The following is a 25,914-nucleotide window of genomic DNA, read 5'->3' on the forward strand; positions in this document are numbered from 1 at the left end:
CCATCAAGCCAGTACACTTTTCCTCTCTAATTCTACACATTGCTTGGAAATACGCTGACACCCTTTGACAGGTCCATGGCCATGAGACCGCATCCCACCACAAGTGCATCAAAGGGAACTATTTTCTTTCCCAGAGGTATGTGGAACAGCATGAAGACCTCTGCTCGCAGCACGCCTACGATGCTGATGGAGCAAGTGCGGATGGTGACTGTGTTTCCCAGAAACCTGGGGAAGAGCCCAGTGCTTTCTGGCAGGCAGAGAGGGTCTGGCACAGCAGCAGCCAAACTCGCTCACTGACTCTTCCAACCCACGAACGAGAGCTCTGCTCTTGCAAACAGATCCTCTGCACTCAAACAGTTCTCTCCTACAGAGTCCTTGTCAGGATCTGGGATCACTTTAATACAGCTCAAGTGCCTAGTTCTGTGTGGGCGGAGTGAAATGAGAGCACCCTGCCATTCATGATTGTGAGAATTAGGCTGCAGGCATCTCTGGACAGCTGGAGGAGAGGGTCAGGCTTCAATGCTCAAAAGCAGGAGAGGACCAGCCATCATGCTGCAGCAGTACCTTACAATAGAAAGTGATTAATGGTGACACGTAAATCAAAGCGGTCAAAGCTCTGGGTTTCACCTCACAGCAAACAGCCCTGCCAAGCACACACCAGGAGTGTCTTCAACTGGTGAGAAGTCAAGCCATTAAACACAGAAAACGCCATCCAATACTAAAACAGAGGTGCTGAAGTTTAACTAGCAGTGTCCTAACAAAAGGCCCCAAACACATTCAAGCAAAATTTGCACAGCCTGAATCCCAAAGAGATGCACACAGGCTCTCACCCGAGGGATGAACTCTTCCACAGGCGAGCACGGCAGACAGGTAACTGCCTCCTTCTACACCCGTCTTCAGCATGCACAAAAGCAGTGTGCGGATATAAACACACCCCAATTGTTTGAAGTCCATTGGGAAATTCAGTTCACCATTTGTACAAGCAGAATATTGAGCTTCCAATAGAGGAAAAAAAAAGTGCCCTTTGGCCAGAGCTGGAAAATGGAGATAGCATCTTCATCTATGCTGAAAGATACTGGAAAACATGGGAAACCAACCACAATATCATGCCTGTCTGAAGATTACTGAGGATTAGTGAAAAAAAAGCCATCAATGGAGCAGATTAATATGTTTTAGGAACAATAGCAAGATCTAATTTCCTCAATTACCATCCATTAGATGCAGGAAGAATCAGTCCTTTGTCAAGAAGAGACACACTACAGTGTTCTATAGTGTACTGAATGGAATTTTTGTTAATCACTTACAGTGTTGAACAGCCACACACCAGCACAGCTTCATTAAAAGCAGGTGGCTGTTTGTAGCACGATTGCCCCATGACATGGCAGCAAGTTCACCAGAATCCCATGATTTGTGCCAAATACTTCTAAATATATTTTGTAGGAGGAGTAAGGACGAACAAAATGCTTTAGAGCATCTTGCTGATTTCTGTCTCTCTGTAATGAGAGCAGAAAAAAAGAACTGATAAAAGAATAAAAGAGAAACATGAACTTGAGAGATGGCCAACACCAGTATTGCAGACATTGCTGCCAGTTCAGGAAGATCAAACATGCATTGCAGAGGAGCATGGATATTTATTTAGTAGTGAAAAAATTAGTTTTAACATAATTAAAAGAAAAAAAATGTTTGATAGGAACCCCTTCATAAGATGCACAGGCAACTACTGACCAGCAGTATTGAAACAAGGTCAGAAGAGGACACTGTGTATTAACCTGTATCTGCACTTGCTTCCTTTTTACACCTGCAGTTAACCTTTACATTGCTATTCTCATGCTTTCAGACCATAAGGAGGCCTTGGGATTTCTCCAGATGGTACTGCAAGGTCAGAGCAGTTTGTTTCAGATGCAGCACAATCCCCTTCCATCACCGAGCACCCCGTTTCACACCGCTGCGTACAACAGGTCATGCATGTGCACGGCCACCTACCCCACGGTACCAGTACAAAGGCAGAGCTCCAACCTGCACATGCATTTTGACGTGGAAACAAATGCAAGGAGGCAAGACGCACAATTCTGAGAGTGAACTTCAGAGGGGGATCCTCAGTCCCAACTCGGTCACAGTTCCCAGTTAGAAACCAAAATTATGAAGGAAACTTGGGAGTGAAATAACGTCCTTTCCTCCTCCCTGCAGAGACACAAGTTCAGGGCTCCGTTTCCCTGGCAACAAAAAAGAGCATCACAACAGCCTCCTCGCTAGCAAATGGCATATGAAAATGTGTCATTTTTTTTCTCTCTGGTATCTTTTATCGCTAGGGAGTAAAACTGAATCCAGAACTCAGCACTCAGCAAAGATGGAAATAGATATCCATTATTGCTATTTAAAATGTAAGGATCTTTGGAGTCTATAAGCTTGTCCAGAGATAGGTAGTGAGTAAGGGATTTTAATTCATTAAGTTAAAAAAAAAAATGCCTTGCTGAAGTTCATCTTTAAAGACAAATTACAGAACTTGAAGAGTTTGGGGAAAAAAAACGCAGCTCATAAATTTAAGATCTGTATTTTAGATTCTGTTAATATTCACTTTTGAAAAGCATTAGAAATGAAGATTACAAATTTAATAATGTAACACATGGGAGGAATTATCCTCCTCCCCATAAAAAAAGGCAATTTGTTCTTGCCTATAAATTAACTTTCTATTACTGCCATTAAACCAGCATAATGTGCTAAAATTAGGGTCTGCTCTGTGGCAACCCACAGCCAAGAACTCATCATGCCAACAATTTAGAAGACATGCTAATGAGGTGAGAGGAGCAATGGATACTGCCAAGGAGCTGGTGCCTCCTCACTCCAGGACTTTGTGGTGCTGCTGGGTGTTAACAAGGAATCAAAAAACAGCCAGACAAAATTAATGACAAAAAAACATGCCAGGAGTAGAGGAAGAACCCGAAGCCATGAGTCAGTGGAGGCTGGGCCAGCGTCCTGAAGAAGCATCCTAATAAATCTAGGCAGCTACTACTCGCAGGGTTACGAGGTGGCCACTCATAAGGCCAGGAAATGGTTGGCCTTCTGGGCTGCAAGTACACATTGCCAGGTCACGTCAAGCTTCTCATCAATCAGCAATTGATTGCAGTTCTCACCTTGCAGCAGTCTCCCAGTCACTTCCTAAGCTGCTTCCAAGTTTTCCTCCTCTATAGCTTGTGTGATAGGTTTACTGGATGTCCAGCATGGTCTCCCTGCTCCACCTATGCCCAGCTCACCCAAGCAGACCCTGTCCTCCTGCAGAGCATCTGCTCCTACTCACGCACTCAACATGCTCATGTCTAACCCTACACGTGCCTGGACCATCAGGGAAGATGGTGCAATGCCCACACGAGAACTTGCACAGCAGCACCAGCATCAAACCCGTACTCAATGGTCTCCTCAAATGGGTAACTACACACAAATAGCTCCATTAAAATAGTACTGTGAGGTCTTTACTGTTCCATGTCCCACTGCTCTTCTTCCATCTCCAAGTTACTGATGGGTTATGGCACATTTCAATAATAGAAACCTCTTCGCCACTTCTCAGCACTGGTCCCATTCTTCCCTTTCACTGGTATGTACCCACACAGCTACACATTAATTCTGCCATTTGCTTTTTTTTTTCTTTTTTAAAGCCATTTCGCCCATACTTCATGCATCACACAGCCAGAATAGTTTCTCACATCTTAATTACTTCTAGAGGAAATCTAAGCAACTAGCATGGAGGAATGAGTTGATAGGACCTGTTGATCATTCTTGCCCTTCCTTCACTCATGAATTGTCCTGAGTTTTAAAACAAAACAAGCCATTTTGTGTAAAACAAAACAAGCGCAGTTGATACTACCAGTGAGAAACATTGAGTGGTGCACCCAGAGGGTGTTCTGCTCCCAAGCAAGCAGGTTGGCAACCAGGCCAGCATGAGACCTTCATGCACTAATGGGTGACTTAGAATCATATGGTTGTAACGGACCCACTGGATCATTGAGTCCAACCATTCCTATCAAACACTAAACCATGTCCCTCAGCACCTCGTCCACCCTTCTTTTAAACACCTTCAGGGAAGGTGACTCAAACCCCTCCCTGGGCAGTCTGTTCCACTGCCCAATGACCCTTTGTGTGAAATATTTTTTCCTGATGTCCAGCCTGAACCTCCCCTGGCAGAGCTTGAGGCCATTCCCTCTCGTCCTGTCCCTGACTTGGACAAGACGTGCCCTTTGCTTCATGACAGGTCAGTTCTTGGGCTGTTGTGTGACTCTCACTAAGTGCAGTCACTGACATTTGCTTAAAAACTTCCTATTTAGCCAACTATTCATTCAAAGAAGCTTTACGATTGGAATAATAGCAGAAAATGAGCACAAGGGGGACTCAGGACATCCAAAGCGTATCCATTTGCAACTCTGACAGTGGCACAGAAAGCACTTTGCTGTCTCCACCGAAGCCTGGCCTCCATCTCCCTGCTGAAGCAGTTTCTAGATCACAGCAAATGCAGATGTTTGGAGGCCTGTGCTTTGTCCTTGGCCTGATTTGGAGAAAAACCTTATGCTTTCCTTCTGCTCTGACTGCACATGTCAGTCAGAGTAAGCCATTGATTTTGAAGTCGCTACTAAATTTTAGGTTTTGGGATCCACGAATGCCTAAGTGCATCCTTCTAGTATGCTGCAAGCCAGATGCTGTTTGAAGTGTCCTCCTGTTATATCCAATCTCCTTTGAAATGTCACTTTACCAAGCATGACTCGGCTCTCCCAAATGTTACACGATTTCTCTTCTTTGTGGATTCTCTGCTACAGAGTTGTGACTCTTCTCCTTGTATTTTGTTATTGTACATAACAGCTTTCCCTTTCAACAGCCCTCCCCCTACTTTACACAGCTGCTTAATGAATTCAAAGTGTGACATTTTGTTTTCCACAGTGAGGTAGGAGAGAAGCTGTACACCATCACTGTGAGACGAACTAGAAAACACAGCAAGCCTTTCCCACTAGTCAGCCACAGCTCTCCCAACAGCACCCGCCATGCATCGCAAGCCGCAGCCTGTACTCAGCTCGCCAACAAAGGTCACTAAACAAATCAAAATGTCATCTTTAGGAAGTATATACAAGTATATTCTCAGCACTGGTGAGACCGCTCCTCGAATCCTGTGTTCAGTTCTGGGCCCCTCACCACAAGAAGGATGTTGAGGCTCTGGAGCGAGTCCAGAGAAGAGCAACGAAGCTGGTGAAGGGGCTGGAGAACAGGCCTTATGAGGAACGGCTGAGAGAGCTGGGGGTGTTTAGCCTGGAGAAGAGGAGGCTGAGGGGAGACCTCATTGCTCTCTACAACTACCTGAAAGGAGGTTGTGGAGAGGAGGGAGCTGGGCTCTTCTCCCAAGTGACAGGGGACAGGACAAGAGGGAACGGCCTCAAGTTCCACCAGGGGAGGTTCAGGCTGAACATCAGGAAAAAAATTTTCACAGAAAGGGTCACTGGGCACTGTCAGAGGCTGCCCAGGGAGGGGGTTGAGTCGCCTTCCCTGGAGGGGTTTAAGGGACGGGTGGACGAGGCGCTGAGGGACATGGTTTAGTGATTGATGGGAATGGTTGGACTCAATGATCCGGTGGGTCTTTTCCAACTTGGTGATATTTATGATACTTGGTTATTTATGATACTTGATGTGCTATCCCTACCTGACCACCTGGACACTGTTCACGCAACAGTTCCAGGATCCAAGTGGATTTAAAGCCTAGAAAGACTTTCCAGAGCACTGCATAAATTCCTCCGATGTCACCCACACAGGAGGCTACAAATTAGCACCAGTAGTCCTCAAAATTTTCGTTTGATCTTCCAGGAAACAAATCCTCCCTCTGAAATGTTTGCAGGATGCAGAGATGAAAGCTGTAATGAATAAAGACCGAAGAAGTTGGAAGGGTTTATTTTTACCAAGTAATCAATACCTTCTGGCAGCATTTGCCCAGCTCTAATAATACCAGGGAGGACTGTAACCCTTGGCAGGTTTTGTATGCTGCTCTACAAACTTTATCTAATTAAGAATCACAATCCACTTATGAAACAAAGAAAGCATGATCTGAAGTTCTTCTACAGCAAGAGAGACAGAGACACATGAGTGAGATGATGAGAAAGACAGAGGAAGATGAGGAAGGGACACTGACAGACAGAACAAGGTTAAAGTTCAGGATCGCCAACTCCCAAATGCCCAACCTACCAACCACACTGTCCCTCTGGGAACAGTGACAGGGAAATGGTGTGTTGGTCACCCAATATGTGCTTGCATTTGCAATCTGTGCTTAGCGCTACCCTTGGTGCCACTTTGCTGTGATAAAGCACTAGGACAGCTGTAATGCAGCACGGTCATAGGTATCCAGGAGAGAACTGAAATCTTCTAAATCCTACCTGCTAAAATTGAAAGGACTTTGCACAGAGTATTTTTCTATTGAAAACATTACAAATATAAAACAGCAGTTGCATTAAATAAAATCTCTTTTCTTCCACATCTGCGACCAACAAACACACACAACTGTATTCAAAGACCCCAATGATAAAGCCGTGTTTAATATAAATCCATTTCTCATACTGTCGTTTGTTTGGAATACGTTTCATGCTGATACATTCCATACAGATGGCTTTCTCTTTGAAGATCATCAGATTCTTAATACACACTTCTAATAACTTCACTGACAAGATGAAATTCACTGCAGACATTTTATTGAGAGCTGACTATCAACTGCAGCTTCAGACTATTTGCACTTCACACCTCTGACTGCAAAGAGTCTGGAGCTGTCTGATCCCACAGCCTGCAGGAGACTGCAGGATTCCCACCACGGTGAGTGAGGAGGGCTCAATCTGCCCACAGCCCCTCGTGTCCCTCAGGAAGGTGGGCACTGGCTGCCTGCACACAGAACATCCCCCAGCCCCTCATCACTTCCAAGTAAAGGTAAACTCTCAAAGACGTCTAGTCTCCTGACAACATAAATACTAGATTGGTGGGAATTGGCTCATGAAGTACTTTCCAAAGTTCTGGGGTCTCTTCAGGTGTCTAAACACCTTTGCAGCTCTAAGCATACAACCCAGGAGCACAGAGAACCTTTTCAACAGAGCTGCCTCTGCAAACCAGACTGGCATCTCCTCTTTTTCCATCCTCCATAACTTCTGAACTTTGAACTACGCTGGACTGAGAGGTCTGGGTTCAGAGGCAACATATTCCCAAAGTCTCATGGAAAGTAGCACCCATGGACAGAAGAAAGAATCAAATTGATGTCCCCACGGAAGGGAATGCCTGCTACAGTTCAGCTTCTTATCTGCCACAAGAAGCAAGAGCGAGGTGACCAGCAAGGACAGATGCTCCAGCTAATGTCCACATCACAGCCTGCACATCCGAAGAGGCTGTGGATGACGGCAGAGCCCCAGTGGGGGTGGCTGGGAAGGAGAGGAGCAATTAGTTCAGCTGTGCCTGCAACAGTCCTTAAAAGGCGGGGAGGAGCACAATTGAAATGCAGACTTCCAAAAATGAGTCAGTTTAGAGTCCTAAATCTGTTTCCCTTCCCACTCACGCATTATTCCAATTTCTGTGATTTTATAGCCATATTCACCTATTTGAAAAAGTTTTTCTCTTTTTTCCCAACAAATGCCCCAAAGAAACTGGGAGGAATTTCTCACCTGCAAATTTTCTGCAGGGAAACAGAAGTGGAGCTCAAGAAACTTCTAACAATTGCACGCCATTACTTATGTCCAACTCCTTCCTCAAAAATAAACAGTAACAGGAAAAATGTTATTTTTGACAGTGATGCGATTCTGTTTAAAAAACAAACCAAGTCAGAGAAACTGCTTCCTCCAATGTTGGCTGTGTCCTTTGAAGAAAGGAATGGAGAGTAGTCGTCCTCCATAGCTCCCTGCCCTCTGGGAAGCACACACACCACAAATCAAAGGTTACAGATTAATTTCGCTGAGACTCCATATCACAAACGTTCTTCACAGCAGCCAAAACCATGCTCTCAGTTGCATTCAAAATCTCCCTATCCAGCTCTGCTTCAATTCTCCCAATCAAAAAATTACGTCAACCACAAATCTTTGGTCAAAGCATCTCAGTATGAGGGTGGCACTTTCACTTCTGTTGGCTTTTGTCAGTTCAAGATAAATCGTGAACTTAAAAACACATTAATATATAACTTTGTTTCCTCTAAGACACAAGAGAGCAGATCTGAGAATGGCTGTAGGCTCAGACTTAGAGGCAGAACATGGCCAGGAGCAATGCAAATACTGATCCTAAACCAGCAGACACACAGATAGCACAGAAAAAAGAAAACTCGGAGTAAACACTGTGGAAGCTGCACCTTCTTCAGATTCCTTTTGCATACACAAACCAGTTCTGTAGCACTAAGGTAAACAGTTCCAGTACAGATATGATTTCCCTTAATATGAAAGAGCCACCAATTGCCTATGTGACTCCAGATGGTTTCAATACCCTCACCCGTACCAAGGTGCAGAAGAGGAATAAATTCTCTCACAGCATTTCCTTTTTGATATTTTAAAGATGGAAGATGAACCTTGTGTCATCAAGTCAAGCAGGAAATCATTTCAGGGGATGTTTAGCTTGACCAAAGCCAAGTCTAAGAAGCACAGAGCCAGCACACGTGTCAATATAAATCACTTCTGGAGTCTTCTGAACAAACTGTTTCCTATTACTTTGGGGCAACCATTACAGAGTCACAATATTTAGTCAACCTTTTACTTCTACAGTCATTAATCATGCACCGTTTAACTACTGGTTTGTCATTTACTCTCCTAATCCTTTTCAAATCCTTCTGCTTATTTTCACATCTTTTTCAATCCCATCCTATGTGTCTTGCTAATTACACTCCTTCACTGTCATAGGCTGCTTCGTCGAGCCAGAGGTGGTTTGATCACTTGCTGCGTTATACACCCCATGAATCATTTGTTATTGTGATATTCAAAATATAAACAGTGTGACTGGAAGATGATCAAATGTACTGAATTATCTGGACAGCTGCTTATAACTCCGGGGCAGCAAGGGTGAAGGACCATTTGGTGGTGTACCTGAAAAGAAGGTTTCTATACTTGTAAAAAAACCAATTAGAAAGGGGAAAAAAAATAACGCCTAGGATTTCCATCTTCTCAAAATAAGGATTTTTGCTCCTTTGTCAGACAACACCATTTTCAAAGGAAACTTGCAATGTTGCTGCACCCTGAGCCAGTTATTCCTGCCAGTCCCAGGAGATGCTTCATCAGCACACGAGGCCAGTCTAAGAGGTGCAGGCCAGCAAGAACAAAGTCACATCTGAATGAATGACACCAAAAATGGGTGATAGATGAATGAAACAGAACAGATATTACCTGAAAACTTAAACACAACTGAGTTATTTGTGGCCAAAGGGAAGAGAAAGAAGGAACCAAGGGAAGCAGATGACTGACTGCTGTAAGGAGCAATGAACTGGCTCTCAGAGGTAAATAGAGCACTGGAAATCTCTGCCCAAATGTACACATCCACAAACTCACTCCCAACGACAAGTTTGACTGCACAACTCAACATGTAGCCAACGCCATCCCTGAACACTTCCTCTCTTGAATCTCAGTTTTCATTTCACTTCTACAACAATGTCTTGACCGGTGATGCAAACCTCCAAAACTGCACATACATAATGCAGAGATGATTTTACCAAGAGCCTGGAAGAGTAACTGACTCATTCACCCCGGAGGACAGATAACAGGCTGGTGAGGACCATCATTAGCTACTAATTCAGTATCTTCACAGAAGACCATAGGAAAAAATGAACACGTCCATCTCCTCTGTGCCAGTCTCCTTGGAGATGGCTAGCAGCTCACACTGAGGAAAGCACGCAAAGCTCAAAGGGGAGCTGAAGTCAATCCACATAGTACAACTTGGAGAGTACCATTATTACAACACTTACCGCTGAAGCCAAAGTATTCAACTAAAACAAGTGAAGGACCAAACATCTCCAAAAACAACTTCAGCCCTATGAAGGAATTGGTTGGACAGCCTCCACTTGCCAAGAAAAACACTGTGGACACAGTAACTCCAAAGTACATTCACATCATGTAATCCCATTAGATCAGGAGCTTCTAATTAATTTAGAGTGTGATCAGTCCTCAAACACCTTTTGCTATCAGTAAGACCTACTGAAAGTGATGAAGAGGAATCATTATGCATAACACCTGCAAGAACTTGCTGTAAACACATTTGGCAGCACAGGGAGTCCTTTATGGCACAATCCATTTTTATATCCACCTAATATTTTCAAGTTTTCAACCCATTGTCACTGTGTTTGTAGAAACTGTTAATGAATCTCATTGCTAAAAGCAGTTACAATTCTGTAGCTATTAATACAACGTGACATCAGTTATGCCAGCTTCCGAGTGAATCACAGTTGCAAACTTGTAGGTGTTCGATAGCTGGTTGTCAAGTCGAAATAGAACACTGTTAAATATAATCCAAGTCTGTCCTAGTTTTGCAGCTCTTTTCCCCTCCCTGCACTGCAGCCTTAGTGGACTGAACACCTGCAGGTCTGAAGAGATAAGCACAGGAATATCAAGGGGAAAAACAGGGCAATTATTAGACCACTTATATCAGCAAGTTTTAAAATGTTCACTTTTGACTGCAATTTACTCTCAAATCTGACGACTATAAGAGTTTAAGAAAGCAGGTCACTAAGTCTTTTACAATGTCTAAACGTTGTGAGATGTACCCATACCAAGACGTTAAAGCATTCCTCCCCTTCTTACAAAGTGAAATAAAAGGCTGAGAATCTTTCCTGAGACGGTAGTTTAGCATTAGATCAGGCAAAACCCAGTTTCCAAACCATTTACCGAGTATCAGAGGCCAAATGCTGCTTGAACCTGCATTACTGATACTCACAGAACACTTTCACACAGGTCAACCCACGCATAAAAGCAGATTCTTAGCAAAACTGACAGAAAACTTGGAAATTATTAATGAAAATTTTCATCAGTGAAACATTTTCAGGTCATCATGCTGTCATGCCTTCAGGATTCACTTCCCCCCTAAACATTTTTCACTCAGTTAACAACCTGACCTTTAGAAACCCAGTCCTAGGGCTCTAGCAGAAAGGTGTTTAAGGAAACCAACAGCCTAGATTTCAGGAAACTAAACAAAATTATGGCCCAAAATAAGACTTCCTGATTTTCATAATCTGTCCTACAAGCTTGCTGTCTCTCTGGAGCAGATGGCTGGGAGAACAGAGAGGCAAATTCACCAACTAAAATGAACTGTGGATAATTTCCCTGGTATTATTCCTAGAGCAGCAAGCCAAATTTCACCTCAACCGACCATGCAATATTTCATAAAGCTCTCTAGAAGGTGCGCCAGGCAGTACTGAGACAGAAATAGAACAATATTGAAATAGGGCCGACACGATGCCAGGTTTAGAGGCACTTGGCTTGGGTGTTGGGAAAATTGGAGTTTAGGAGGAAGCGGCTGTCTCCTGTCCAGGAGCAGTCAGAGTGTTTGTGCAGACACAGAGCAGACAGGTCACAGGAACAGATTACTAGAGAAGCTACGAATTAGTGGAAGCAGATGAAAAGCGAGTTTATAGAAAGATAACTTGGGACTCTGGCATAGCTCAAAGCGGAGCCCTGGGCAAAACGGGAAAGCTGGGAATTATTGTTGTGAAGCAGTCCAGAAGTGGGCCCTGAGGAACAGATATGATCAAAAGTCAGGTTCTGCTCCTTCCCTTATTACTACCCTGTTCCTTCTCAAGTCTCCCACTTATCCTCTCAGTCCCATCAAGGGAAATACTTTAGAGAAGATGTTAAAAATCACAAGCTGGAGTTTTACCATACGTGAACCTTTACAGCACCGTTGGGTGAGATGCAGCCTTGCTGTGCACTCACATACCTAGTTTGCGCTCCCGTAGCTTATGCATTTTGGGCAGGCAAACTGTTAGTTGATTGCAGTCAATTTTCAGAATCTACACGTGCACAATAACTAACCCAAGATCTCTCTACTGCTCTTACGAAGTACTGAGCAGAAGTGACAAACGTGCCATGGTGGAAGGGTCATTGGCTGTCATATAGAAAACATCTTTACCTTTATTATTTCTTGCCAAAGCTCTAGCTTATCAATAAAACAGAGAACAGCTTTCTCTATGTCAAGGGAAGTGAGCCAATAAACATGTGTTGCCTCCACAGTGAGAAAAAAAACATGATGCTAATTTGGGAAAACATCACCTAGTAGAAATACAGAAACACAGGAAAAAGAAGGAGAAAAAACCACACGGGAAGTCTGAGAATCCTAGCAGGATAATGTAGATGCAGTGTAGATTACTGACATTTATAGGTCAAAATCACTGAGCAAGACTCAAATAAAACCAGGAGAGAGCCACAAGTGAGACTACACAAAGACCTGTAGGAATACCTGCCTTACTGCCTTACGTCTGACCTCAGTGCCAGGGAAAGTCATGGAGCAGGTGATCTTGAGTGCGATCATGAAGCACATGCAGGAGAACTGGGTAATCAGGCCCAGTCAACATGGGTTCACAAAAGGCAGGTCTTGCCAAACTAACCTGATTGCCTTCTATGACAAAGAGACTTGTCTGCTGGATGAGGGAAAGGCTATGGATGGATCTTCCTGGACTTCAGTAAAGCCTTTGACACAGTTTCTCCCAGCATTCTGCTTAGGAAACTGTCAGCCTCTGGCCTGGCCAGGCGCACACTCTCCTGGGGGGGAAACTGGTTGGCTGGAAGGCCCAGAGAGTGGTGGGAGATGGAGTTAACTCCAGCTGGAGGCCAGTGACAAGTGGGGTTCCCCAGAGCTCAGTGCTGGGTCCAGCCCTGTTCAATGTCTTTATCAATGACCTGGATGAAGGCACTGAGTGCACCCTTAGCAAGTTTGCAGAGGACACTAAGCTGGGTGGAAGTGTTGATCTGCTGGAGGGTCAGGAGGCTCCAAAGGGGTCTGAACAGGCTGGACCGCTGGGCTGAGACCAATGGCAGGAGGTTTAACAAGGCCAAATGCTGGGTCCTGCACTTGGGGCACAACAACCCTGTGCAGCTACAGACTAGAAGTCTGGCTGGAAACCCACCTGGAGGAGAAGGACCTGGGGGTGTTGGTTGACAGCGACTGAACATGAGCCAGCAGTGGCCCAGGTGGCCAAGAAGGCCAATGGCATCTTGGCTTGGATCAGAAACGGCGTGACCAGCATGTCCAGGGAGGTTCTTCTCCCTCTGTACTCGGCACTGGGGAGACCGCTCCTCGAATCCTGTGTTCAGTTCTGGGCCCCTCACCACAAGAAGGATGTTGAGGCTCTGGAGCGAGTCCAGAGGAGAGCAACAAAGCTGGTGAGGGGGCTGGAGAACAGGCCTTATGAGGAACGGCTGAGAGAGCTGGGGGTGTTTAGCCTGGAGAAGAGGAGGCTGAGGGGAGACCTCATTGCTCTCTACAACTACCTGAAAGGACGTTGTGGAGAGGAGGGAGCTGGGCTCTTCTCCCAAGGGACAGGGGACAGGACGAGAGGGAATGGCCTCAAGCTCCACCAGGGGAGGTTCAGGCTGGACATTAGGAAAAAATTTTTCCCAGAAAGGGTCATTGGGCACTGGAACAGGCTGCCCAGGGAGGGGGTTGAGTCACCTTCCCTGGAGGGGTTTAAGGGACGGGTGGAAGAGGTGCTGGGGGACATGGTTTAGTGATTGATGGGAATGGTTGGACTTGATGATCCGGTGGGTCTTTTCCAACCTGGTTATTCTATGATTCTATGATTTAAGACACCTCTAAGCACGCAGAGAGCAGCTCTTCCACCCTCAGCCCCATAACTGCAAGCAGTCACTGAAAAAAATCCGTAGGATCAGTACCACAGCATTCCTAAAGGCCCCAGATGGAGGAAGAAAGTGCAACGACGCCAGCATGCTCCGACACCACAGAACAAGAGAGAGTGTCATGGGATGCTAACGTTACCATGGAAATGTCCTCATACCGCGTAACATTTTGACACTGTCTGTTTTCTGAGAAGCAGCAACGACGTGGCAGCCTGCAAAGCCTGCATGAAACGGCTGTTAGAGCTTCGCCACGGTTATTACTGCAGCCAGCAGCCAATTCAAACTGTCTGGGTATTGGATTTTGACCAATCTGGCAGCTCCACTTTCTAAAGTGCACGAGGAAGCTTTTAACAGACACAGGTCCATAAATCATCCTGATTTAATACGCACCGTCTGCCAGGCTGAGCACTGGCCTGCACGCCTTCTTTCAGCATTGCTTGCCCTGCTTTCCAGACCAGCGCTTCAATGTTTCTTCATCCACTTACTGGAATCGTAGAATCCAAGGCAGAGCCTGCTCCTCTGCTCGAGCTGCCTGTGCACGACCAGCAGGGTCTCAGCTCCACGCTTGCAGGGCTGCAGGGTGACTTTCTGAACCGCTGAAGGCAAGTACAGCATCAAACCCCATTCACTTCCAACAAATACTAGAGACCAAAACTCCCAGGCATTTTTGAAAATGCCCAACTTTGCATATTTTATATTTCAAACAAGCACAGACTCTTGTTGTCAAAACAATTGTCATCGCAGCAAGCTTGTTTTTATCTCAAGGCACATCGAGTTACAGCACCTAACTTCTGCTGTCTCCTTATATTGAAACAAAAATCCCATATCTGGAGGGGATGCAGCTGTGGGCTCTGTGATTCACAAGGTACAGGGATCAACCAGCAGTGGGGTGGAAGTGGATGATCTTTAGGATCCCTCCTGACCCAAATCATTCTGTGATACTAAAAAGGTGGAAGTGCTCTGCAGACCTGCTGCAGAGCAATTGCTCTAATCCCAGGGGCCACTGGTGAGATTTCATGGAACGAAGCAGGATGACAGCATGTGCTGAACAGGAGAGAGAAAAGTGAGCTACCAGAGAGGATTTGTCATGATACCACCATCCAGAAGCAAACAGGCTACAACAGCTGGAAGTCTAACAGGCATCAGAAAGAGGAAAAGCCTTCTCATTTATCTTCCTGACGATGTGATTAAAACCCAAATATGGATATAAAGCAGCAACCTTAAAATCCTGAATCACATTCTCTTAACTTTTCAGTAGCACCGTGATGTCACAAATACAAGAAAGGAAAGGTAAATAGTAAAAATAAAAGAAAAAAAACACCCACCCACACAACCCTTCCAGGATGCCGAGAAGTGCTAAACAGGGAGCTAGATTTCCAACAAAAAAAAAATCTTAATCTTCTTAGACATCTTGGCTGCAACACAACTAACATGTTTTCCAACCACATGGTAGGACACATTCCCTGCTAACTGTAAATACGGACACTGCCGGTGGGCAGCTGGCACCAGTCCCACACCGCTGGGAAGCTGTCACCACTGGGAAGTCGTCAGTCTGGTCCACGGAGCCAAGGGAGAGGAAGCCTGTGCTCACACACTCCGGTGTCCATGGGTGATGCTGCTGTTTCCTTCCCACGGTGGGTCATCCCACCAGTCAGATCAACAGCTGAGCTGCTGCACTGAAGAGGATGGCCAGCTCCAGAGAGGGACACAACCACCAGTGCCATGAGTCAGTGTCACCTCTTAAATCTGAGCCATCACCAATGTAAAAAAAAAAAGTGCTGTTAACCACAATTATCTTCTTTCCAGCTATTAATTACCAATGACACCTCAACGGTGCCTTGAACACAGCACTGCAAGATGGGGCAACGAGAAGCCTGAAAATAAGCCACGTCAGATAAAGTGAAAGCAAAGAATTTCAAGGATGCTTCACTTCATCCATGAGAGCTTTCCTCCTCCAGCCGCCAAAATAATCCACAAAACGGTGTAGTATTCAAGGTGCTTTGTCTGCTGGGGTCTACATCACAGCCATTTACCCCACCTCCCAGTCCCACAAAAATCCCTGCAGCACAGGTCTCGCTGAGCTATAGAACCAGAATTCAGAGTGATGAGATAAAATAGCTCACCCCTCCCAACCACAGAAACATAGAATGGTTTGGGTCAGAAGGGACACAATGCTTGGAAAAAGTGCTGTATGCAAAACATTCAATCAGTCTTCTTTGGTCCAAAAAACAAAAGGCTGCGAAAGAATGCAGAAGGATGCCAGACAGTGGTGGTCATGGGTATGGTCATCTCCTGGCTTGGAATTACCGACACTGGGAAGAACAGTTTTGTGAAGAGTTGCTCTAAAGATAGGAGTGATCCAATGTTTCCCATGTGACTCCTGAGGACCCCTCCTACATTTCCATTTCTAAGAATAAGGACATGGAGCATCAGCACAAATTCTTCTTCCTCATGAAACTGTTTTGAGAAAAATACGACATTTACCCCTATACACACTGTTCTTTCCAAATTATTGAGCACTCAGACGTTTTAGTCTGGTTTCTGCAAAGCCATTCAAGTTCTTTGTGTATCGAACACAGGTGTATAACACACCAATGGCACAAAGCTGAAGCATCATCTGCCACAGGGATTTAACTGTGGCTGGATCTGGTTAAAAGACAGGGCTGCTGCGCTTTGCTTTATTCCTACATGAAGTTCGGCTGTAGTAGGGCTTCCCAGCCTTTACGTGCGGGCTACTTTCCAAAAGCAAAGCCAAATATCTAACCTAAATGCAGATCCCAAGGCATGCAGAGTTTACAGTGAAAGTGGAGCATACCTGATCCATGCATGCCATCAGCAGATGACTTCAGCAACGGCACCTACCGAAGCATCACTTGTGTTGTGCCACAACACATGTTCTTATACACTATAGCATGGTTTTCACACCCTCTCCAAGGAAATAAAACCAAGCCTCAGAGGAGCATCACTTGGCTAGATGGATATTCAAATTGCATTGAACAGTTCTGCAGAAGACCAGAAATCCTTTTTCAAAGGGGCTAACAGTGCAGATGTCTGTGGGGAAGAGAGGAGAAGAGGGCAGGGCTGAGAAACCCATGCGAGCCAGGTCTCGCTGCCCCACTGAAACACACCAGCAACTTGCAGACCGCTTCTTAAATTAAAACGTTCGCATCTCTAATCTAACTGAAGGCACTCAAATATGAGCAGATAGTGCTTCAGAAAATAATCGCCCAGATAAATGATTCCTCAAAACAACTACTCCAATCAAATTTAATTCTTCCTTACACAAAGCAGATCCATATATTCTGTCAAACTGAAATGTTGAAGCAAAGTAGACACAGCATTTCACAACTTGTCCTTGTAGGAATCTAACAGAATAAAGATAATTTTTTTTTAGCCTAGAGAACAGAGTGCTTTTGAATTAATAAATGTTGCATTAAAATTAACTTCACATGAAATAGAAGCAGTAAGGAAACAATTTATCCTAGACAGAAAGCTTTCCAGGGACAGACTCTTCTATTTCTTTACTGAGAGACTGGTGAAGCACTGGAAGAGACTGCTCAGGGAAGTGGTGGAGTCACCAATCTCTAAAGGTGTTCAAAAAACACGTAGACTTGGCACTTCAGGACGCGATTTAGTAGGCACAATGGTGTTGGGCTGACAATTGGACTGGATGATCTTAGAGGTCTTTTGCAACCTTAACGATTCTATGATTTGGAAGCAAACTGAAAACAAAATGAGAAGAAAGATCTCTCCCTCCCCTGTGGCTGCCAAGGCTCACATAACCAGCCCTCTATAACCCCTGCACAGCTGGAATACAGCACCATCCTCTGAACACCTATGACATACGTCAGGACAGACGCAGTCACCTTCAAGGGAAGGAGAGAAAGTGCTTTCCCATTACATCAAGCGTGTGCCACAACACGCAGTGCTAAGGGGACAGCACCGTGCCACCATCAGGAGACACATAAGCTTATCCATGTGCCCTTTCCCCTGTAAATCTAGATGACCACAAAGGAACTGTCTACATAGGTCATCGTGGCACAGCGCTCGAGAGCGCAGGGTTAGCTGGTACCTCTCTTCTCCTCGATCCTGCGTAATTTAAAACAGTTCCTCAGCCCACGCCCAGCATGAGGCACAGGTGGATGCTCCAGGACGTTGCACGCTGAGCAACTCGGTGCCCGGTGGGAGACAGGAGCGTGTGGCAGCTGGTGCCCTGGGAGGGCTGCCCGTCCCACCGAGCGTTGACCGATACCACGTCAGCCTTTCCTGCATCCTCCCATCTGTCCAACCTTACCCACCTGCTGGGGCTTGGGAGCTCTTTGCGACAGAGGCTGTCGTTTTGCTTTGCATTCTAGGCACAGCGTCAACTTGGCCAAGGACCACAGCTCTCACGCGTGGCCGTGACACCGAGACCAATGCAAAGGAGGACGAGGTTTCAAAACACTTGTTACTCCAGTGCTGACTCATTCACAGGGCTCCTGCTCGGCTCTGCACTCACATGGCCACAGCAGAAGACAAAACTCATCCTCTGCAATTTCAGGCTACCAATCACGTATGCAGGCAACGGATCCAGAGAGCAGACAGCTGCCTTTGTTGCACAGGGGACGTATGGAACAGCACAGCTTGTTCATCTCCGCACCGACCGGGCACATCCTCTGTGTAAGGGTCAGTAGTTGCATTTATGATCTGGATTAACTCATGACCGGGTTTGAGATCACCAGCCTCTGCAGGTATTATCCGCAGCATCTTCTTCTAGGTTACTGGTCCATTTCATACGTTTTCCTCTGATGAAAGACCGATTTGACAGCAGCTCTTCTAAAACTGCTCAATTTTAATCCATTTATAAAACAAACATCTGCTTACCCAGAGCTAGAATGCGCTAAGCGGGGAGAGAGGAATTTCTCACAATCTCTTGGATAACCTATGGCCAAGGATACACCCCTTACTGTATAAGGAGGAGGAAAAGCCATGGCTTTTGCCACCTCCTGCACCAGCCACGAGCACTGGCTAGGTGCGCAGCAGGGATCAGGTCACAAGCAAACTCTCTATGTACCTGCATATTCCAAGACTGATTCACATTTGTCCTGCAGCATCTCTGGGGTTGCCAGACGAGCCCTACAGCCTGTGTCCTTGCAGGGTCACAGGGATGAACTACCATTTCAGTTGTAAAATATTAATAAGAAAAAGAGCTACCATTCCAGCTGTACAAATAATTCCCCTTGTCCTCTCCATCTGCCATGCGAACACAATCACCTGCCTAACGAACAACTAACAAAAGTGGTCAGAGGCTTACAAAACTCCAAAGGTAACTCTGGACAAAGCAAAAACAGACCCAACACCAAAAAGACAGAATATGCTTGATACATATGCATTTAAAAAATACACAAATGGACTGGTTAAGACTTGAATCCTCATTTTCAAAAATCCCATGTACCCCAATGCAATACACTGCTGCAACCGAGAAGTAACCATAGCAACCTTAAAACACACCTAGGGGCTCTCTCTATTTAATAACTTCGTAACACTTCAAGCATTGAACTTCTCTGTGATTTTAAACATTGAAATGACAGAGAAGTTTAATAGATAAAACCCAGACAAAAGTGCATTCCAAACTAAACTACGTATTCACAGTACGTTCTTCCATTCCAACATTTTAAATGTTTTCATCAATCCATTAAATTAGTATTTCACATAGCTTCCTTCCAAAGCAACTGATGGTAACGCAGTGCATCTGCCAGTACTTGATGGCATGTGAAAGCAGCAGCCGAGGCTGAATTTTATCTCCAACTCAACTCCTTTCTGAACGAGCAGCTGACATGAAGAAGACTTACTGTCAGTATTTAGGAGACATTTTGACTTTGGAAACCATTTTCTCTCTGCCTGACAGTTGGTTCCAGCTGGCGGAGACATGATTTGATTCTGCCATGTCGTAGCCAGAGGGTTGTCAAGGTGGACAGAGGTCCCGACTCTTACACATCCCTCGCAGCTATTCTGCACCTTCCCCTGCTTTCTGATCAAAGCCTCCCTGCTCTCCACACCTGCATGGGTACCAGATCCCTGTGCTTAAAAGACAGGTGGATGAGGTGCTCAGGGACATAGTTTAGTGATTGATGGGAATGGTTGGACGCGATGATCCAGTGGGTCCTTTCCAACCTAGTGATTCTAGAACGAATACTACCTTCCCCTTGTGCACATGGTCAAGTCATACCTGGAGTTCAGGGTAGCTGCCTTTGCAATACAGCCCACAGCGACAGTCTCCTAAACATCCACATCCCCGTCAGGGCACACCTCAGAAGACTTCTGCCAGTGCAAGTGAGTGCCCTTCCTCGGGAAACCAGGACATGCAAGAAAAGGGAAAGGAGCTGCTGCATTGCTGCATCACACTCACTTAAGGCACACACACACAGCCCTGAGAGGTGCTTCTGGATCCTGCAGTTTAGGCACAGTGGCTTAAGAAAACCTCATCCCCTTCAGTGACCTTGGCCATTTCCCCATCTTTGTTTCTTTTGGCAGAGTCCTTGTCCTCTGTAGAATGCAGGGTCCTTGTCTGGAAGCTTTCACCTCTTCAGAGCCAAGAACTACTTCTTGTCTTCTCAACTCCCAGCAGGTCTGCCACTGTCACGCTGACAGTCCCTGCTACTGCAACCACCTCCACTTTCCTGCCTGGAGCTATCTGGGTTTGGCACATGCATTTCCAAGTTGCTGTTGCTTTCTACCAAAATTTCACTTTTTGTTTTGCTTTTCCAGATTTTCCAAACTCTGTGCTCTGCACATGGAACAAGCTGGTTCTCCTCCAAGCCAGCAAACATTAACCATCCCAATTAACTTTGAGGACATGCTTCATCCTGGACTGGGCAAGGCTGTGCTAAGGCTGCTCTCAAAGGTGGATTTTATACGCCTCCAGTCCACAATTCTGCAGTTTTAATTGTGATCCATACTTCGGACTCACAAGCTGCCTAGCAAGCAGATCCCCTCACTCACTGTGAATCCTCACCACCCTATTTTTAACTCCTATGCACTGACCACTACTTGGTAGTTTGGCCCCTTCCGACATGTGGCCACATGAAAACCAGCTGATTCCAGCCAAGACCAAACGTATGGCAGATGGTCTGGACAGCCAAGACTTCCATTCACAGTGTTAGAAACAAGCACTAATTTAAGGCTCGCAGTTATAGAAGCGTGACCACAAAGTGTGCGTGAATTATTCTTACCTCTTTATAGTCTACTACTCCATAACTGAAAGATTATCAGAGCTCAGGATAAACATTTCCATAAGTTAAACCAACAATTATGATGATAATAACCGCAGTTTCAAAATCCTTAACTGCATTGACATTGCTGGGGACCTCAACGGCACAAGAATAGTGGCACTCTGACACCAGGAAGGACAGCAACATCACCAAGATGAAAAGAGTTATTAACCTAGAGTCCTTACACTATTGAGTGCAGACAGTAATATCTGTTATTCCAAAGCCCTTCTGCAGCTCGCTGGTGAACAGAGCTCAGTGTTTGCTCAAAGCATCCTCTGTGTATGCACAGCTGAGGGATGAAAAGGGTATTAAAACACAGGACTGTCAAGTCCACATGCGCTTCTTTGGAGAGACAGGCACGTGGCCCTGTTTGCCAGAGGACACATCTGAAGCTCAATCACCCTCACTGCTGGATGATGAGCTCGAGAAGCATTCAGAAGAGACGCAGTTTCTTGCTCCAAGTCCCATCGCTACCCTGCCTACGCCGGCCTCCTGCTTCTGCACATCAAGATGTAAGTGGGTACCATCTGCATCTGCTTCATCACCGAGAACTCAGGCTAGACTACCCCAGCAAGGCAGGGAGAAAAACTGTGGGAGGCAAGAAGAGTCTTCTCTCCTAATGTCCAGAAGGTGGACAGTAAAGAACAACAAAAGGGCCATGGCAGAAAAGGAAATATTCCACAAGTAAAAGCATTTTTCAAAAGCAGAGCTGTTTTTCAAGACAAAGTAGGAATTACTGCAACTCAGAGGTATCGTTATCATCAGCCAGGCGTGGCAAGCTATGTTTCCACAGCACCAGGCTCTCAGCATAGGCAATCCTGCAAATTTCCTTTTATACTCCTTTAATCTGACCCACCCATAGTAACTCCCATGAAACACCTGAAGAATTTGCTCTGGTTTGCAGATCTGAGCTCTCATTAGGTTGTTTTCTCTTTTCAGAGGAAAACATCAAGTTCCCTTGAAGCTTGGGCATTTATCAGCTCCTCTCCTTTCTCTGTAGGATGATTGTTCTCTTAAAGCTGTGGTTCTCAGCTTCAGACAAAATGGATGATGTGTCTATTCGAAATAGGATTGTTTACTTTGTCAATGCGCCTGGAATCAATTTTTCTTTTTCTTTTCCCCTGCCATCTCCTACAGAGAACACCTTGCCAAGTGCAGGATTCACCTCCCTGAATGAGCCGTCAAGATCTAGTTTTTTTTCTTGACAGAAATCGCACAGCAACCCAAACCAATTTCTCTCAATTTCCAAAGCATGCACGGGTATGAATAACATGGAATCTCATCTGGCACTATTTCAGCTTTTCTTTTGTCATTTCTCTTTCATGACATTTATTTTCTTGAGAAAATTATATGCTCGTTTTAACACAAAAAAACCACAAAGCAGCACACATTCTTTCTTGCCACTTGCTCATATGTGCCTGGATTCGCACTCACAAGCAAAAATATAGGAGCGGCGCTGCAGTGTCTAACTGTGCTGAACACCACCCCAAGCAGCTCTGCTAACGAGACTAACTTAGGCAGGGGAGATCTGCTAGTGAGCTGCTGGAGAATAAGCTCATAATTGTACCTTTATTTAATTCAGAGACAAGTAGTTGTGCTGTATTAAGAGCAGCCTATTAACATTCATGCATGAGCATTCAGTAACTGTGAATAAATGGAAAGTGTAAAGCCATTTTTCTAAGCACCGCAGGAGGAAGCGTTCACTTAAAACCTGTTCAGAGCAAGAGGGGTCGGACACCAGGGAACAAAACCCTGTTCAGGGTGTTGTGTCGGGGTCTCATACTCGAGCATGGCTCGCTATCAATCATTTCAGAAGCAACAGTGCTGAGATTTCCCAAAGCTCCTGATACATTCTTGTACACTGCCCGGCATCTGAACCAAATACGAAGTACAAATAAAACATCAGCAAGATCTTGAGAACAAAATTTTAACAAATGCATCTGCTGGAGGATGCAATTCTCTGCCTGACACCCCTGCGCGATGCTGATGACAACCCTGGGTTAATCACACAGATGATGAATTTATTCTTACGTCAATCCCCTTAAAAACAACAACGTTACAGGTGTGGCAGCGAGGGGGCTGATCTGCCCATGCAGTCCTGCTGGCATCCGCACATCTTGGGATGAGCTGCTAGACAAAGGAGCACGCCGGCATTTTGAGGGATGCAACCACGACAGCCAGTGTTCAAATACACCTCAGTTACCAACTTGCATTATTTGCTGCTCAGGAGATTCGCTTACAGGTTCAACCTCTGGTACGGGGTGTGCTGTGAAAAATACCTTTCATCTATGCATGAGCCACCAGGAATGGACAAAGTGCTCACACATCGCTCTCCATCATACATTCTCCCTACCCACACAGCTGCTGTGCTGCCCTCTACTCCCAGCACTTTCTCCAGCACCCAGCATCCTTCCTTTCCCATTCAACCGAATTTCTTCCCTACTTTTCCTTACTAATACCCCTCTTTTTGCAGCTCAGTCTTATTTTATAACCACCACCAACTTTCTGAGGACAGAAAAGTCATTATGAAGCAGGCAAAAATCACTGCATCCATCCTGAAAGGCTTTTGTACATGCTTTGTGAGCTACTTTGCCCTGATTTAAATGGAATTACTCTCCTCTCCGAAAGCGGCGTGGTGTATCGTGCTAATGGCCCGTCAGAACAATTAGCCCAAGAGTTCATCATGTACAAATCAGTGGCAGATTGGACACACTGTCCAGCAGAACGGATGATTTCTCCTGCCGTCACCATCCTACACAGCTCAACACAAGAGGAGGACTGGGGTGTTAGCCGCTCCGTTTACAAACACCCCAGGTTTGCTGTCGATTAGAAGCAGGGCTGTGTTTCATCACCATGAATAAATCCTCCCGTTTAATCTCCGCAGGCACGCGCTTCCCTGCACAAAACCTTCAGCACCCCAGCCCTGGGCACCGCACCAGTGGGGAGGAGGGGGACCCCTTACACCCCCAAACCTAGGAGGTGGGAGGGGGACCCCTTGCACCCCAGAGCCAGGAGGTAAGAGGGAGGAAGGACCCCCTTACACCCCCAAACCCAGGAGGTGGGGTGGGGGACACACCCCTCACACCCCAAATCTGGGGCAGAGGTGGGGGAAGGCTTACACTCCAAACTCTGGCAGTGGGGGTGCACCCTTTACACCCCAAACATGGGTAGATGGGGACCCCTGACACCCCAACCCTGGGTGGCAATGGGGAACCCCTTACACCCCAAACCTGGGGCAGAGAAGAACCCCTTACACCCCAAACCTGGGGCACAGAAGAACCCCTTACACCCCAAACCTGGGAAAGAGAAGAACCCCTTACACCCCAAACCTGGGGCAGAGAAGGACCCCTTACACCCCAAACCTGGGGCAGAGAAGGACCCCTTACACCCCAAACCTGGGGCAGAGAAGGACCCCTTACACCCCAAACCTGGGGCAGAGAAGGACCCCTTACACCCCAAACCTGGGGAAGAGAAGGACCCCTTACACCCCAAACCTGGGGAAGAGAAGGACCCCTTACACCCCAAACCTGGGGAAGAGAAGGACCCCTTACACCCCAAACCCGGGGCAGATGGGGACCCCTTACACCCCAAACCCAGGGCAAAAAAGGATCCCTGACACCCCAAACCCGGGGCAGATGGGGACCCCGGACACCCTCTCCCCGGAGAGGGGTTCACCCCTTTACACCCCAAGCCCGAGTGGGCTCAGGGCGAACCCCCCACCCCTCCGCGGGGCGCCCCCCCCCGCCCACAAACACATCCCCCGCTCTCCCCGTACCCGCATCCTCCTCGTCGAAGCTGTTCATGCAGGGGAAGTAGATGGCGAGCGCCTCGAAGGACGCCGAGAGGCTGAGGCGGCTCTGCGAGCGCTCCATGAAGAGCCCGGTCCCCGGCGCCGCCCCGGGGGTCTCTCCCGCCGCCGCCGGCGGCTTGGCCAGCTTGGCCGCCCCATTCTTCACTCGGAGCACGGCCCGCGGCGTCTTGGCTGCGGCGGGGGCCGCGGGGGAGCGGCGGGGCCAGGCGGGAGCGGAGCGCGGACCGAGCGCAGCCACCTGCAGCCGCTCTGGGCGCCGCCCCAGCCCCGCAGCGCCCGGCCCAGCGCCGCCCCCGGGGCGGGACCGAGCGGCGCCCCCCGCGGGGAACGGGGGCGGGACCGGGGGGAGCGGGCGGCCGTGCCCGCGGGAGCTACCCCCGAGGGACCGGGGGGATGCGGGGGATGGGGATGCTCGTCCTGCTGGACCACGGGGGGTGCGGGGGATGGGGATGCTCCTCCTACGGAACACGGCGGGGATGCGGAGGACAGGGATGCTCCTCGTGTCCCTCGGGGGATATGGGGAATGGGGATGCTCCCCCTCGTGGGGAGGAAGGGGGACAGGGATGGGTTGGGGTGAGGGGGAATGGGAGGCTGTAGTCGTTGGACCGGGGACCGGAGGGACTGGGATGCTGCCCCCGAGGGACACGGGGGAGATTGCGGGGGATGGGGATGCTTGTCCTGCTGGACCAGGGAGGGATGCGGGGGATGGGGATGCTGCCCCCGCGAGAAACTGGGGGGATGCGAGAGACTGGAGGGATGCGGGGGACTGAGATGCTCCCCTCGAGGGACACGGGGAGGATGCAGAGGATGGGGATGCTTCCCCCGAGGGACACGGGGGGGATGCGGGGGACTGGGATGCTCCCCCCGAGGGACACGGGGGAGATTGCGGGGGATGGGGATGCGGGGGATGGGGATGCGGGGGATGGGGATGCTCCCCCCGCGAGGAATTGGGGAGATGCGAGAGACTGGAGGGATGCTGGGGGCTGAGATGCTCCCCTCGAGGGACACGGGGGGGATGCAGAGAATGGGGATGCTTCCCCCG

At 47.2% G+C, this 25,914-nt stretch overlaps 1 protein-coding gene across 2 annotated transcripts in view; it reads right to left on the minus strand.

The window, feature by feature from the left end:
- The window catches only part of RIMS4 (regulating synaptic membrane exocytosis 4), a 52,891-nt gene extending 27,802 nt beyond the window's left edge, over positions 1-25,089 (minus strand). For both annotated transcript variants that reach the window (XM_069872080.1, XM_069872079.1), the window contains exon 1: positions 24,837-25,089. In XM_069872080.1, the coding sequence (XP_069728181.1) occupies positions 24,837-24,933 (97 nt within the window). In that variant the 5' untranslated portion in view covers positions 24,934-25,089. The remainder of the gene's footprint in view (positions 1-24,836) is intronic.
- Positions 25,090-25,914: the final 825 nt, after the last annotated feature.

The sequence above is a fragment of the Phaenicophaeus curvirostris genome, chromosome 18 (assembly GCF_032191515.1).
Source record: "Phaenicophaeus curvirostris isolate KB17595 chromosome 18, BPBGC_Pcur_1.0, whole genome shotgun sequence".
NCBI classification, from domain to species: domain Eukaryota; kingdom Metazoa; phylum Chordata; class Aves; order Cuculiformes; family Cuculidae; genus Phaenicophaeus; species Phaenicophaeus curvirostris.